At 44.3% G+C, this 17,362-nt stretch overlaps 1 protein-coding gene across 1 annotated transcript; it reads right to left on the bottom strand.

The window, feature by feature from the left end:
• Window positions 1-300: 300 nt before the first annotated feature.
• On the bottom strand, window positions 301-14,265 carry MFSD14A (major facilitator superfamily domain containing 14A). The gene is made up of 12 exons (XM_063165613.1): window positions 14,080-14,265; window positions 8,885-8,980; window positions 7,797-7,859; window positions 7,102-7,229; window positions 5,945-6,059; window positions 4,619-4,837; window positions 4,216-4,329; window positions 3,688-3,759; window positions 3,112-3,224; window positions 2,862-2,959; window positions 2,183-2,346; window positions 301-1,620 (listed from the first exon to the last, which is right to left on the bottom strand). The coding sequence occupies exons 1-12, from the start codon at window positions 14,164-14,166 to the stop codon at window positions 1,414-1,416; spliced, it is 1,476 nt and encodes a 491-aa protein (XP_063021683.1). The 5' UTR covers window positions 14,167-14,265; the 3' UTR covers window positions 301-1,413.
• Between the last annotated feature and the right edge of the window lie 3,097 nt (window positions 14,266-17,362).

Raw genomic sequence — 17,362 nt, forward strand, 5'->3', positions numbered from 1 at the left:
CTCCCAGGCCACTGCAATCCAAAGGGAGCCTGGCCAGGCTGGCTCTGAGTCACTGACTGCTTCCTTGGATCTGTGCTGGTCCTGGTCCACTGGGGCCCCAGGACACAAGGAGCAGCTGCAGGCAGTGTGCTGTTATTCAGCAGGGACCCTTCCACTGTGCTCAGGGCTGCTTTAGCTAATACATACAGCGCCAGGCTGGATCACTACTCCAGATGACTTTTTCCACCTGCTGAAGTACAACACACATGCAACTACTGAACTTCACTTAAGGTTTGAAGAGACATTCACATTATTTAAAAATTCATTAAAATATTCAACTTTATTAACAGTATATTTACATTATTTTTCCTGCTCTTGGTCAACCATGGTGAATGTTCAAAGGTAAAAAAGCATTAAGCAATAACCACAAGATGAAAACATTTTAAACCTATACAATACTTTATACACAAATTTATACAAAGGAACACTTAAATAATACAACTGGACACAAAAATATACACTTTTAGAGAAATTCACATCAGTAATTGTATAAAGCTCTCTTCTGTACTAAGGGTCCTGAAAATTTAGGACTAAAACTTTAGCTCTGTAATGCAAAAGGGTTCTTGTGACAGTCCTCAAAGGCCACTATATAGCACACGACAGATTCAAGGCTATCAGCTTATAGAGTTCAGTCTGTTATTCAAGTTTTGAGGTCCTTGATGATTACGCAAACATCAGAAATAGAGTGGTTCAATAAACGGTACAGAGGAAAGCAGAGCTTTGGAGCCAGTAATAAAATCTGTAGGCCCAAAACACCCACTTTGTATTTCAACAAGTGTTTGATACAACCGTTTCTTCAAAAATAGAAAGAGTAAATGCACTTACATAAAAATAACTTTTACTGTTCAGCAAGCGTGCTCATGTGATTTTTATATTAGTACAAACTTAAAAAAAACCTGCCATGTGACTTTTAAAAGAAATGATACCAATTCACCTCCCTACTTTACATTTACATTAAGGCTTTGAATCAGCTGACCCAAGATTTTACAACATTAAAACGAATGGGTCCACATGGATGCCAGTCTGTCTCATTGAGACGTAGCATGACTAGAATTAAAGCTCACCACCATAAGGAAACAGAAGGACACATGCTCATGCCTTGACTATTGTTTGTCTCTGAACTAAGAATGGAAAGTTTAGCAGTAACAGTATTTCATGGCAAGAGACAAGTATGTAACAGTTTGTTTATAAAAGCAAGTAAGATTTTAGTTCATGGCAACATCTTTGGAGAAAGCTCCTGTTTCAGTTCCTACAGATTTCATGCAGAGAGATGCTTCTTAAGATTACCTTAAGAAATTACATTTTGATGGAGTTGGAATGTGTATCCCAGACTGCTGATGAAAGAAGAGTCCAAACGGTCTTCCTGGATTTCTGTCATACATTTGTATCTTGCAGTAATGGTTCTTTAGCTTCACCAGGAGCTTGTGGGCTGTGGGGATGGCCGTGGCTGCCACAGTGTTTCTTCCAGTTGCTGGATCTTACATTTAGGTTGGTATGTTCAGGAATAAACAAGGCAACAAGTAGTGCCAACAACACAGAGCACGCTCCAAATAAGAATGGGGGTCCAGGAATTATGGAGTTCTGAAACCAACAACGAAGTGTTAGCAAGCCTTTCCAGGCACCTTAACAGCCTACAATTGCTAATTACCCACTTTCAAGCCCTGTTGCCTGACACAGCAGTGAATACAGTGCAGGCTTTGAGAAGGTATGTGACAGAACATTACATCCTAAGATTTAGGACAAGGGAGCACATTATTCTTACTAATGCTTGCCAACTTCCTTTTCTAGTGCAAGGTCTTCCTGCTGAGTTTCCCCAAAAACTCAATTTAAAAAAAAAAACCTCAGCAGAAGGACAACAAAAACCAGAAACATTCACCACTGCTATCTGTCCATCCTTCCCTCAAGGTATTTTCCTCACAAGGGTCACAGTTGTCTATGAGTGTCAGCTGTAGCTATTTGAAAATTACACTAAACTGGTGCATGCAATTAGATCAGCGAAGCAGCCCTCCCCTAGAGGGACTTAGGAACCTCTTTCTACACCCTCCATTGAAGAAAATGTACCACAGCATCAAACTGGAGAACTGATGAGCACAGGAGCCCTTCCTAACTTCTTTTGGAAGCAGTAAGTACAAAAGAAACATACCTGTTGTAAATGGTACTGTGTAACCACGCTACTCCCTGATGATGATTCGGGCATGGGCAGTTCATTCAATTCAACGTGAAAGATATAGAATATAAATCCATAAAGCGCTGGTCCCAAACCATTACACAAACCTCGGATTCCTGTAATCATCCCTTGAACAACCCCTGGGAAAAGTAAAATACATGTTCTCCTCTATCTGTAGTTATACATATATAATTATTTCTAATGCTTTAATTGACTTGAAACTAATGCAAGCAGGAAAGCTCTAAATGGTGTTGCACTATGGGTAGCAGTGAACAAGGGGCACAAAGAGCCTGTCATTATCATATATTCGAGTGGCAGTGCCTGCCATGCCAAGCTGGTTCAGAGGCCAGGATATGCACGCTGTCTCACACAGGAGAGAGAGCACTGCATGCAACAGTGAAGAACAGTGCACTGAGTTTGCTGAATGTTTTGCAGCTGTAAGGCTTTGTTGAGTTTTCCCTCTGCAGCAGAAGTAGGTAGTACACACACAGTGCACCTTCCAAGCAGCTTGGATTTAATGTGGTGCCCTCAGCTCAGGTATCTGGGCTGCCCTGCCAAGACTCAGCCTGGCTGATGAGCACTAAGGCCAGCCCCCATTATGTCTGTCTGCACAGTATTCCTCAGCTAGAATTCCAAGAAGCAGGAGCAAACCTACCCTGCTGGTCGGCATCAGCAGTTCGTGAGACCAGGGCGCTGACCGCTGGGAAAGTGATGCTGGACATGGCAGCCACAGCGCCCGCTGCCCACATCATCCTGCAAAACACAGCCTGCAGTCACTGCTCTGGCTGAGCTCTGCCCTGGCAGCGCAGGCATGCTGGGCTGGCTCTGCTGCACTCGCACCCTTGGAGCGGGGATGCAGTGCACACCAGCCCTGCATGGGTCCAAGCAAAGGGAAATGTGCATACCATGGCTCTGACCCGAAGCCGTACCAGGCCAGCTGCAGTATTTGGAACCCCAGGCCCAGCAGGATGGTGTTCTTATTTCCAATGGACCGCATCAGCAAACTCAACACTATTGTCTAACAGAGAGGGCAAAAGTAAAATGTCAGAAATATAACATTCTTAAAGGTTAAACACAAGTAAGCTGATGAGTTAATGAATTAAAAAAACAACACCTGGAAACATTTTATTGTCAAAGTCAAATACATGCAGAAATATTATTTTAAAGTAGTGTTCTTCAAAAGCAGTATTTGCCTCTACCAAAAAAAAAAAAAAAAAGGCAGCATTTAGCAAGTTACATGATTAAACCATCATCCCTCTGATGCACAAAGGATTTAGTTTTCCCTTAATGAACCAAACACTTGTTGTCAAGTGTTTTCATCTAAGTTAGAGTCTTAACCAATTTCTAGAGATCAGTAGTTCTCTACTGACACAGAAACAGCTGAGTTACATTTATGGAAGGAACCACAGTGTTCTCCATTCTCCACAGTGCTTCCTTCTTTTCAGCTTGCCAAGTCAGTGACACACAGAGCAATAACTCACCTGTGCAATAATGGAAAGAATCCCAAGAACTGCTATAAATGCTGCAACACTTTCAGATGAAAATCCCATTATCTATATTAAAAAAAAGGCAATTTGATTATTAACCATAAACCATGTATCATGATGTCACAAGCCCCAGCGAGGGAACACACAATGCAGAAGACCAGTATTATTCAGTTCCTTGTCTTTTCCATTACATCAAACAAATAAATAAAAATAAAGGGGCATAAATAGAAAACAATTAAATTGTTCCCTCAAAAAATAACACCATTTTAACATTTTGAACCTCATAGTTCAAGAATAATGCAAATAATTGCAAAATACAGGAAATTGCTTTATAACTCATTCATCACTTTCCTCTCTTTTTGCATGTCTAAAAGAAACAGAACAACAACTTACATCAGTTGCTGGGAGCTTCTAAATTACATGAGTTATCTTTATTTTCCATATTAGTTCAGTAATACTGAAAACTTTCTTAAGTCTTGTAAATTTACTTTGGTTCGAATTCATACCAAAATGTTACATTACCTGTCTGAGGTATAGGAAGAAGCTGGAATATTGGCCTGCCTCTGGGAGGTAGGAAAGAAAGACTGTTATGCAGATTAGCAGCACAATGGAGTCCTGGCCGACTTTCTTCAGGGACTACGGCAAGAAAAAAGAATTACTAAACATTCCACCTTTATTTCCAGAAAGCATCCCTAGCTGGGCTCTGAAAAGCCTGACAATTAATGAAGTTGTTATGCAGCACCACCAAAGAACTTTCTGTATGTTTAGCAAAATTGTCAGCAAAAGGATCAGCAGTGAAGCAAGGTCAAGCTTGAAGGAATTGAAGGCTTTCTGTTGCAAGCCTGAACTATTGTAAGTTCAATCTCTTGCCTGCGTCCAAAGCTCAGTATGTACAAATAAAATCTTCCCAATTTAAGTAGCTTACTGCAAAGGGGTCAGCCTGTTCCCATGAAATGGGTGCTCCCCAGGACGCTGGCCTCATCTTCTCTGGCAGCGATTCCGGCACAGCCACCAGGATGAAGCAAATGTCCAGCAAGGCGATGGCTGTAGCCAGCACCACCACCAGGCTGTCACCGTACGCTCGGCCGAGGTAGGCACCGATAGCAGGGCTGGTGACCAGACTTGCTGCAAAAGTTGCTGAAACCTGAAATAAATAACAGCTGGTAAGATTTGCAGTGAGACTAGTCAGTGGTGTTATTACCCACATTTCCTCCTTGTCAGAAGCCTAACCATTAGTATCACGCAGTGATTAAAAGTAACCTTTTCCCTGTGCCTATGTGGGAGCAGCTGTTCATTTCAGACAATCACAATTTTTTAAGAAAGATTTTCTGATAACTGGACAGCAATGTGAGGCTCACAGCACTCTTGCATGTACTGACATCATTAGGTTTAATTAACTGTAGATTCTGCTGATACCTCTGGGAAGCAATGAGCTGTATCTAATGTTCATATTAGTGAAATAGGCAATGCCTGTTAAATGAAAAAAAGTACGTGTATAAAGGGTATATTAAATGCAATATGCTGGTTAATCCAACTCAGTAGTTGTCAGTTAACTGGCTGGCCTTGTGAAAGATATTAGCTTAAAAACTAAAAGAACTTTCTCAACATCTCAATCTCTGATGTGTATAGGCACCAAGAAACGATTTCATTCTATATCCATTGCTTTCAGCTTTTCCTGCTGAATGGTAATGGATTCTGTAACTTAAACACAACAAATGATTTTGCTAATCCATAATAACATGAGGCTGTCAAGGCTCCTAGGACCCGGCAGGTTGTCAGGAGATAAGAGACAAACAGAGATAACAGAGTTGTAAGAACTTCAACCAGACAAGTAACTCAGCTATGTTTGTTCTGAACTGCAGCTCAGAAGGGGAGACACAGGCAGGGGCAGTCCAGTATCACACAATGGCAGTTCCAGAACAAAAGGTGAGACTTCTGAAACAATGACAGAGTAGTAGCAGAGTGGGCAACAATACAACAAGAACTAAAGCTCCTCAAATTACACTGTTAAGGCAGATAACAGCCCTTAAAACAGGCATGACAGTTTTTGACAAGGCCATGTTTTGTTTCATTTAGAAGCAGAATATTCAAGAGATAGAGACTGGATGACAGGAACAATTAAACAGGAAAAACTGACTCCAAATTAAAATCAACTTGCCACAGAAGAAACAAAACCACAGCTTTGAAAAGCATTACAAACTGAAGGGCTTACTACTGAATATCATAGGAAAAGAGCCCAAACAATACATACCAAACCATAGGCCATGCTCCTCTCATGTTCTTGGGTTATGTCTGCTACATATGCAAAAACTACAGAAAATGTCACTGCAAAAACTCCAGACACAGAGATTACAGCGAAGTACCACCTAAGAACATGATAAAAAAATTAGAACAACTAAACAGAAATAAACAGTCTATTCAATCCAAGTGCAGTTAAACAGTAAATCACCGTGTCCAACCTATCTTGAAAATTCATTGAGATAATCTTGGATAAAGCCAATGTCACTGTGTCTTGATAGAATTGTGTAACACATGTGCACCAAGTACAAGCAGCACGATTTTGTAACATCTACAAAAAGCTGCCGTGATTAAGTGCTACTGAGAAACAAGGGGCTCAGCTAATAAACTTAACTGGTCTAGGGCGCAAAGCAAATTAAAAACCTCTGTTTTGAGAACTTGGTCATTGAAAGGCCTCCACATCAGCCATATCTGTATGCTGTAGACACTAGCACTGGGCATTGGAAACCTTAGTGAACACTTAGAAAACAAGCTCCTTCTGAAGAGGGATGAGCAGCCTGTGTGACAGAGAGCAAACGGGAAAGGCTGATGGAGGTGCCTGGGTGCTGTGTCAGTGCAGGCTCCACCCTCAGGAAAGCATGGCTCAGGAGCAAGCCCAGGGCTCTGACTCCTGCCCTACCTGGGCAGTGTTCCAGCCAGTTACCAGGTCAGCAGGGTGCACACAGCATGAAGCTGGTCGATTTTAGAACTTGAGAAACAAAAGTGTAAAAGTGCTGCAACACTGTACCTTACAAATGGTTACCCCATGCACCCACATTGGGTAAGGTTTTGATTTCGGTGTTGCTGGCTGGCAGCTGAGTGAGAACTGTGGCCACCATCCAGACCCACACAGTTCACTGGACAGTGCTCTCCAGCTCTGGCAGCCGTGCTGGGTGTAGGGCTTACAGCACACAGATCCAAATCAGCAGCTACTGAAATTCTGACCAAGGCCTTTGGCCTTACGGCAGCTGCTTCAGGTTGACTGTACTCCCAAGCTTTGCACAGACATAATACAAAAGCCTCAACCTTCCTTGATGCACAAAAGAACATTTTATCACAATGCTACACACACAAGCATTGATAGCAACCTTGAAAAACAACAGCCAATCTGGCATGAAACAATTTACTAACCACGGGCTGATCTTCATGAGTGGTATTGGTGCACAGGTGAAAAACACTGTTAGCAGCAAGAAGGACTTCCGTCCCCACACATCAGACAGGGCACCTATGAGTGGGGCACTGAGGAACGACAGCAAGCCCTGATGGAACAAAACATGTGAAGTCAGAACTGAGAGCTCAGACTTGGGGTAGCTGACCACAGCACGGCCTGAGAGCAGCCTGGGCTCTGGTTCCATTCAAGCCAATGGCTACGGTGCAATGCACCACAGGCAATGTGGCCTCACTGATCTTCTATCCCACGTCTGACCACATAAAACTTGAGATCTGTAATCTCAGAGCTACACAAAATTCAAAATGCAGATGATCCAGTCATACAAGCAGTTTCCTGAGCTGTGCTTTATAGTCTACTGGAGCAACAAACTCCAAGTGAAAAATTACCCACTTTCAGCACCACATGCATCATTTGGGATTGAGGAACCACCTTTTTATTTGCTGAACCCAAACAGTAGATACAGACCAGGCAATACCCTACTAAAAGTAAAAAGAGGCACATTTGCACTTTCAGCAGTTATTTATTCCCATTTTATTCATGCTGTGAAAGCCATATTGAAAAACCTCTTGACTGTTTCTCTCAGTTGGCATTTATTTCTACATTCCTCCCACCATTCACTTTAAATTGTACTTGTGATTAACTTCTGTCAACTTACCTTTACTCCTTGAATTAGACCATTCATTAGAAATGTATGTTTTGGGAAGGTTTCATGCAAAACCTGGAGAGGAAACATGAATACAGTAATTTACACAATATGAACTACAAATATTGCTCATGATACATCCAACTTTATGATGCACAGCAGTTTTTTTTATTTTTCATAGAACACAGAGGAAAAATAGAAGAAAAAAGGGCAAACCACAAATAATGTGACTAGTTTTTAATTTGCATGGAAGCCATTTTTAGATTTCAGTGCCTGAAATATAAATAAACACAGAGAACCTAGAAAATGATCTCTGACCAGATTCTCCAAATGCTACTGTGTCATCTGTTGAGTACCGAGGAGAAACAGAGGAGAGATGTCCCCATCCTGAAGTGGCTCTCAGTTTGGTGAGCAGAATCCAGAAATGCAGCTGTCTCAGTCTGATTTGTGTTTAGATGAGAGGGATTCTATTCAGTGATGATGTGCAGTTCATACCCCAGACACTGCTGATGGGTAACATCAGCTTTCAGAGCAGCACCAAGACTGCTTTTAAAGTGGAGCTGGCTTGGGAGATTTTTAAGCCTTCACTCCTTTCAATCTGTCATCATGTATCACTCATAAATTAAATCCAAATTAAAAGCAACCAACTAGATGAGAAAGTACCTTGATACAAACACATTGGTACGGCTGTTTCACTCATCATGGGGATGCTTTGACTGATGTAACAGACTGGTGTAACTGGTTACCACATTTCAAGTATATTTTTGTCCTTACATTTGTAATATGCCAATATTTTATGGTATCTTGAAAGGAAAGATAATTTCATTACCACCTTACTGGTTTCAATCAGAAACTATTTACATGTAAGCTTGAGTGTTAGCAGACTTACATGTAAATAGCTGTGCTACACCATTACTCTGCTATAATGAAATAAATGAAATTTCTGATACCATCTAAAAATACAGAACTTTTTACTTGCCCTACAGAGCAGCTCAGTGATATGTAATTTTCATTTCACGCAATTTAGAAGATGCTCAGTGCCTCTGCAGTAATTGTCCCACCTCCCAAACAGTGAGAAAAAGCTCCTAAGGATCACCTACCACTAAAGTGGGAGCTGTCAGGAGTCCCCAGGCAAAAAACTCCAAGAAGATCACGATAACAGCATGGTAGACACTGGGTGAACCTATTCCTTGAGGCTGAAATAAGAGAAAAGACAGGTGATTAAAACATCTGATCATCTATTAAGAGTCATGAGAAATGCATTTGAACACTATAAACAGAACAATTAACAATGAAACAGGATTCAAAACTTGGGAATAGTTACCCAACTAACTGGTATGGAATAAGCCTCCTTTTTTTAACCCTTTGATGCGAATGGCCTGAAGTGTCCTACTCTTACTGTGCAGAATCCTTCAGTGCCATCTCAAAAATATAAACCACTTACACTGCCAGTTCAGGAAACAAGGATGTTACAGGGAAAAGAGACTCTTCTTCAGACAACTAGTTAGTTTTCCTTAAAAGTGCTTAAGTGTACACATGGACACAAAGCCACATGGAATCCAGTTTCAGTGCTCACTCAGCTATCCCAAGTCTCACCACCCAGCCTATCAAACAGCTCTTCTGTTACTGAAAGGCACCACTGCTCCATACAAAACATAGCTCTAAACCAGGAGAGAAACTAAAATCATCAACACCAGAAGCAAATCTGAGGAACAGCACTGATCACTTCCCAAATACTGAGTGCAGGCCTATCAGTTACAGTGTGCTTCAAATACAGGAAGAGATGCAGATAAAAGATTTAACAAAAGAAACTTGAAATTCTCAGTGATTAGGTAGAATCAGAAGCAGCTTTTGAAGAGAACAAAAAGAGAATGGGTGGGAAAACCTGCTCATCTTGTAGACTCTGTAAATGCTGTCAAACAACATGCCACAGTTCAACATCTGCAAATTAAGGATAGGGTTCACTAATTATTCTCATATGAAAGCAGCATGAATAACTCCTCAGAAATTTCATACATGTTCTTTCAACTTGGAAGCACTGCCTTAACATCTGCTTTGCTGCTTTTGTACAAAGGTGAGTTACTAACAGAGTGGCCCTGATGTGATCAGACCTGGCACCTACACTGAGCACACACACAGGCTAAGGACCTCAGCTGCCTCCCAAGAAGGCTCACTGGGATTTTACCAATCCCAGTGTGTAAGTAGTTCATGGAGAAGTAAATACAAGAGCCAGACTCTTCTCAGAAGTGTCAGTGACAGGACTGCAGGCATATACTGAAATACAAGGAATTATACTTGAACCTCAGAAAAGCAACCCTTCCTGAAAAAGGCTAATCAGTGAAGTGTGGAGCTGCCAACCTCCAAACCCCACCAGACACAGCCCTGAGCAAACTGCTCCAGCTGCCCCTGTCTGGGGTAAGAGACTGGGGCAGTTGGATTAGGGATGTTGGAGGTGCCTTCCAGCCTCAAATACTACACAATTTTAACTTGCAGTTAGGTAATACTTCCAATATTTCCAACATAGAAAAATGTAGGAAATAAATACAGAGAACCTCACTGCCTACTCACTCCTATTGCTAAATAAGATCATAAGATAATTTTTAATTAATCAATATGATAATTTTCAAAAGTAACCATAACAGTCTGTAAAAGGTGAAATACAAAAGCAGCTCAGCACTGTGCTATTTTTCTTTCCCAAGGCCTCTTCAGTAAATAGAGATACACCATACCGATATTTCTGCTGTTTTTCTGCCCACTCTCCCAAGGATGTAAATTAACAGTCTTTGTAGGTACAGAGAGTGGCTATAATTATCCTCTCTTCCCACAATTCCTTTCCCTTTCCACCCACAATCCTTATTTTAGCTTTGGGTTAAAAATTCATCCAGCTCTGCACAAACTGCAATATCAATGCTAGCTGTTTGACTCAGTCTCATGAAATTAGGTTCACTCTGATAGATCCCTGTCATGTTGCTGGCTGGTGACCCCCCAGGCCTGGCAGACAGTGAGGGAGGTGTCCCAAACCGTCCCAGCGCTCCCAGCGTGGGGGTCAGGGCACCCCGTTCCCAGCAAACACCAGTGACTCCACCTGTGCCCAGCAGCGGCACCAAGGCCCACGGCAGCACAAAGGCAGAGGAGTGGCTGCTGCTGCCCTAGAGCCTCAGCCGGCTCATGCTGCCCCTGCCAGGGCACCCAGCTGGGAGCTGTCCCACAGAGCTTCCCAACACGCTGACAACGACAAGCACAAGTGACACTTAGATCACTATGGTGCAACTTCCCTGCTTTCCTGTTGCTAGTGCTCACTTATCTCAGGCACTGTTATTTGTTCTTATCTATTAAAAAAGATAAGAAGTTATTCAGTCCCATTGAGATCCTTGCCTCTACATTCATTTTTAAAGGTGGTGGCAACTATCAGCAGCAGTGGTGCTTCTGAGGCAGAGAGCACGGGGAGGATAAGCAGTCACAGGGCAGTGTATTAAGATCCATTGCAAGCACTCAGCCCCCAGGGTCTCAGTGGCAGCCTGAGGCTCTCAGAGCCCACGGTGCAGTGCAGGTGCTGGGTGCCCAGCCCTGCTGTACCCCTCAAACCTCCCCTGAGCTCTCCTCACGGGCCAGCACGGTGCAGTGCAATGGCACGAGTGCAACCGAAGCACAAGGCCCCAGACTGGAAAGAAAAGATGCAGAGTCCTTGTGAGAACAAGCTGGAACTGAGATGTTCCCATCACAGTAACAGCAACCCTCCTGTGTCCCCTGCAGCCAGAGCAGAGCACATCTGTGCCTGGCTAACCCTGCTGCACAAACAGGGCTCCAAGAATGCCTCTTCCTCTGGTTAGAGAGGAGATGCCTTTAATCAAACACTTTGTACTGTCACTCATGCCACTGATAAAAAGTGTACATGCCAGGCAAGCCCGAGAACACACATCTGACAACAACAGAATAACCACAAAAGCAACAAAGGTATTGTGCGTAAGACCACAGCTGCTGCTCCTCTGCTGGAAAGGAAAAAAGTACCAAATGAAGTCCTAATCTCTAGTTCATTTCATGCCTGCTTCAAAAATGCATCATTGTACACAAGATGAATACATAAAGGAAGGAAAAATTAAAATTGTTGGGGAAAAAGAAGTGTTGAAACAGAAGCTGTGGCTGCCCCACCCCTGGAAGTGCTCAGGGGCAGGCCAGGTGGGATTTTGAGCAGCCTGGTCTATGGGAGGTGTCCCTGCCCATGGCAGGGGGTTGGAAATAGATGATCCTTAAAAGTCTCTTCCAACCCAAACCATTTGTGATTCCATGAAACCACATCACTGGTGTTACTGCCTCTCCTTTGGTGAAATCTGACAACACACACTTGAGTACAACACACCATTACACATTCTTTCTGTGACACAGCTACTAAAGCTGCAAATAGAAAAACACAAAAATATCACCAAGCAGCAACCCAAGCTCCTGCACCACCCACTCTTTTGTCACGGAGAGCCAGCAGAAACTGCAGTGGGAAGAGAGGCTTTGCAGAAACAATGGGTGGGTTTTCCTTTCTGCTTGTTTGGGGGTTTTTTTGGTTTCCAATCAGAAACTCTTTCTGCCTGTGCCACTGTCTCATTAACCATCTGTACATTACCCATTCTGGCTCACACGATTTGGTCTGATGTCAAACAGCTCCAAAAGAAACCAATCAGGCTGGAAAGTTTGCACCAAGATGCTTGATTAATGACTGGATTGCCAGTGGCAAACACTGAAGACACGGGGGCCATTTCCAGGTACCTGTTTCCCACAATGTCACACACCACACTGGGTAACAAATGAAGCAGCTGAGGACACTGAAGTCCAGCTTAACATTCCAGCAAATATTAAAAAATTCCATGCGCTAAGTTTCTGCTGTCGCTATAAAGAACACTCTTATATCAAACATCATAACTTAAAAATATGTATTTAAGACAAATATTTTCCCAAACATTTATTTGAAGGCAGAAAGTATCACAAGTGGAAGTTTTTGTTGCCTAACAACAATCTACATACCTTCATGTAATGTTTATGGCTCATCTTTACGTGATTTCCAAAAATTAGAATAATACAGAACTCATGGGAGTTGGCACTCAGCTTTTGAAACTGGAGGCACTGAATGATGTACTGAAAGCATCACGGAATGCAGTTATTGTAACATACTTTCTCCTCTCTGGGCAAAAGGAAGTTAAAGTTGAGCGGTTAGGGACGCTTGGAACCACACTGTATCTTAATCAATGATACTCCCAGAGAAATTATGGAGCACCATGTGCACTGAGTGACATTTACTCTGCTTGTACTACTCAACATAAAATATTTGCATTTAACATCTGTACAAGGTAATCTCGTGCATTTCTATCTTTAAAAACAGCAGAAACACATCCAGGAAAACACCAACAACCAATACCAGAATTAATTTTGCTTCCTAACACTTCAGTAATCCAGCCAGTTGGCCACTTCGATGAACAAGTACAGTGACTCTCACACCTGTCTCTTCTCCATTACTGTTCCAAAAAGACAAACTGAAGTCTGTGAAGACGTCTCTTTATTTGAAATAAAGCCAATGTATTTAGAACAGGGCACATCGAAGCTACATAGTGTTACAAAGTGGAAAAAATCCAGGGGCAATGATACATTGGAAGTAATGGCACCCATCAATGCAAAAAAACCAGAAAACACACCCAAACCAGCTCCAAGCTCCAGCAGCCAAAACACTTAACAACTTCCTTTCTTCTTCGAATTTACGTATTTACGAGGAAGCAAAACAGTGGCAAGAACCACAAAGCCTCTCTCCCAGGCGCCCTTTGCGGAACCGCTCAGGCGCTGGTGTCAGTCCCGCTCTCGGTTCTGTCTGCCAGGGGCACAGCGCTCCGTGCCCCGCAGCCGCCGCTCAGGGGAGCCGCGCTCGGCGCGGGTGGGCTCGGCCATGCCCCGCTCACCTCGGCCGGCCCTAACGACCCGCCGTGCCCCGGGCCCGGCGCCTGAGGCCGCAGTCGCTACCGGACCCCAAACCCGGCCCACACGAGGCACGAACTGCGCTTACGGGCGGAGCAAAGCGGCCCGACGCGCTCACAGGTGTTCTGGGGCAGCCGCCCCGCGAACACCGGCCCGAGCTGCCGTGCGCGGCCATCGTGAGGGCACCGCTATCGACACAGGCGCGGCCGCCCGAGGCCCGCGGGCCCACCGACCCCCCGCCGGACCGGGCCCTGCCCGTCCGGGGCCGGCCCCGCACCGCCACGCAGCCCGGGGCCCGCCGCCGCCGCCAGCCGTCCCCCGGGCCGTCCCGCGCCCCCGGCCTCACCGTCCCGCCGTCTTTAATGATGATCTTCTTGGCCAGCATGATGCTGCGGTTCACGGCGCGCTTCTTCTTCTTCCCCGCCTGGGTCATTTTACCATCGCACCCCGGGGGCGGCACCAGCGGCCCCTCCCGGCTCCCTTCGGGCCTCGGCTCCCTCCGTCCCTCCGGCGCGGCCGCCGCCACCCCTCACGCGCCCGCCGCCATCTTGCGCAGCCCCACCGCGCGCGCAGCTGGCGCTGCGCATCACGCGATCGCGCCATTGGCCGCGCGCCGGTCACGTGCGCGGGGCGCTCCCCCCGCCCTGGGAAGTGCGGGCCGAGCCGGGAGAGCGGGGCCACCGCCGGGAAGTGCGGGCCGAGCCGGGAGAGCGGGGCCACCGCCGGGAAGTGCGGGCCGAGCCGGGAGAGCGGGGCCACCGCCGGGAAGTGCGGGCCGAGCCGGGAGAGCAGCGCCGGGAAGTGCGGGCCGAGCCGGGCAGCGGCGCCGCTGGGCGGCCCCCACAGCCTCAGCCACTCGGCACCCCCAGCCTGACAACGCCACGGGCTAAAGCACCCAGCGCGGCCCCGCAGGAACCTCAGGTTCTCATCCGGTCCCCCCAAGCATCACCCGTCCCTCCCGAATCGAAACACCCGGCCCCGCTTCCTCCCTCCTGGAGCTGCTGAGGCGCCCGGGAAAAAGGACCAAAGGAAGGCAGTTAGTACGGGATATACCTGACAGTTCTAGAGCTAGAGTACACAAACAGAGATCATCCACAATAATGATCCAGCTTGGAGACAGATACTCTTCTTTCTTACTATCAAGCTTTAAACTTAGGTTATGAAAGCTCTAACACCTTCAAAAGCGCAGGTCATCCCAGGTTCTGCTTCACCACAGCGCCTGCAAGTAACAAGATAACAGGATCAGCTTCCCCATAGCAGCGTGCCCATTAGTGGAGAGAATCTTTTAGATTGTTGCTGGCATTATTGGGTTTTCTGTGGCTTATAAATTCATCCGCTGTTGATGACTGGCATCACTAAGGAGCTACAACTGTCCATTACATACCATTACATTCATGATACAGACACAAGTCTCCATGGCTGTATCCATGTATCAGTCTGTTCTCTGTGCTCTTACTCCTCCATCTTTCAGTCCTCTTGCTGCTTATCTCCATCTCCCCAGCTCCTGTGACATCCCTGTTTCCCCCAAAACCTCAGCTGCGCAGGAACAGCTTTTTGTCCCTACCAACAGTGGAACTTATCCCTGAGGTACAGAGCGGCACCGCAGCTCCCACCACGTTAGCAAACGGGTGTCAATCACTCACCACTTAGGATCGTGGGGACTTAGGTTAAACCCTTAGCCTTAAGCACCCCTTATCTCATCATAATGCACCTTTTAAGGAATTTAGAACTCCCCGATGCACAGCCCTACTCAGACCAATGGATCTAGACAAAGACAAGCCGACTCCAGCTCACGAAACCAAGAGTGTGTCCAGCGGGTCTGGGATGTTTGCTATTATCAGTCATTTGTTACAAGTATCAGGGTGTCACATGAAGTATTTGACAATTCTGTCCCACTTCTACTTGAAAAGGAGAGGGGTCCGAAGATGCTGGCATAGTTTCAAGTCCATTCCTCAGAGGGCTGTTTGATTTTGGTGGGAAAGTCACACACAGACACGGAGGTGACATGTAAGGGATTCACCTCAAAAGTCAACACAACTACAACATCAGCAAAGTAATTTGGTAACTAGGCTGACAAGATGGTTTTCTATCCACACCTTCATATTAGACCAACACCCATTATTGATGTCAAAATGCATTTAAGTATCAAGTTTGCTCATGTAGACAGAGCAGATGATTCAAATAATGAGAATGTAAATAAACTCAAATAAAGAGAATGTAGAATATATTTGCTGTTGCTGTCATGAAATTCAGCCAGCTACATATCTTCAAATATTAAACTCCACTCACCTATACAAGTCCCGACATAATCTGCTCTAACATTATTTAATTTATATATTAACATAACATTAACCTTCATATTTAACATTATTAACAGAGACTCCTGAGTAAGAGAAACAAGAACTGTCTGTAATGTCTAAACACCCATAGTGTTCAACCCTCTCTACTAAGTAAATAACTACTACCTGCTAGCTGTAGAAGTCATTACCATCATTTTGGAAGAGGGATGAAAAAGGACAGAGTACTTATCTCCCTAAGGGTATTCCAAGGCACAGGCAGATGATGGTTTCCTTAGTTTCAGGTAAGATTCCTCACGGAGTGCCTTTACACCAAGCTTGAAGAACAATGTCCCTAGATAAGGAATCATTAATTTGTTACCTAGTAGCATAAAACTTTCAATTTAAATCGTGTTGCATGTTAACATTCAGAGCAGGGCAAAATTGACAAAAGAAACTGATAGAAATGAGGTGTCCTGAAAACTGCTGGTGAAATGACCCAGTTTTATTATATGAATCTGCAGAACGGGCAGAGAAACATTATCCATCATCTACAGAAACTGCTTGTGAACTCTGTTCAGGTCTTTGACATATTGTAAATTACAGCTATTCATGGCTCTTACAGTGTTACAGTGTTTTACAGCCACACCCCACACTATAACTTGGTACTGATACTCAGGTGCTCCCTACCACCCCTGGTTCAGGGCACATCTGGGGTTTCAGACCAGAAGAGCATCACAAGAACACTGCAAGAAATCATGACACAATGGTCAAAAAGAAGCACGTGCATAAGGCAAGCCTCTCCTTTTAACAAAGCTCTCAAACAGTTTTTAATCATATTCCTAATAAAGCCAATGCTTAATTTCAACCACTTTATTACTATAGTGGCATTATCTACTCATATAGAAGAAAAAAAATACAGTATTTTATCTTAATATGGATTAAAAGAAGGACTGTGTTAGGTCCTGTAAGATGCATTCCAGTGCTCAGCAGTGTTAGACCAAAAAAAATAACCTTTTCCAAATTGCCTGGAAACACCATACATTAGAACTGTATTCAGTGTAATCAAACACGAATATCAACGTGTAAAAAACTAAGACTACCTTAAAATTTTTGCTACAATGTTTGAATACTATATTTGGGCTCATATATTGACAACAAGGACAAAGTTTTAAAAAAATCTAAAAAAATAATGGCAGCAAATACAAACATATAAGCAATTCTTACTGAGCTATAAATCACTAATGAAATTAATATTTCTAATTACAGTCAGAATGATGATGGGAGGTTGCAGACAAGTTAATATGCCATGTCTACTCTTGGATGCAAATGTGCAGCAGACATTCAAGAGCA

This window comes from Melospiza melodia, chromosome 11 (genome assembly GCF_035770615.1).
Source record: "Melospiza melodia melodia isolate bMelMel2 chromosome 11, bMelMel2.pri, whole genome shotgun sequence".
NCBI classification, from domain to species: domain Eukaryota; kingdom Metazoa; phylum Chordata; class Aves; order Passeriformes; family Passerellidae; genus Melospiza; species Melospiza melodia.

Coding starts and splice junctions, on each gene's coding strand:
- MFSD14A (XM_063165613.1), bottom strand. CDS start 14,166: ATGACCCAGGCGGGGAAGAAGAAGAAGCGCGCCGTGAACCGCAGCATC. Junction 8,981..14,079: donor TCATTAAAGACGGCGGGACG/GTGAGGCCGGGG, acceptor CTCTTATTTCAG/CCTCAAGGAATAGGTTCACC. Junction 4,838..5,944: donor GGAGCATGGCCTATGGTTTG/GTATGTATTGTT, acceptor TATTTATTTCAG/GTTTCAGCAACTTTTGCAGC.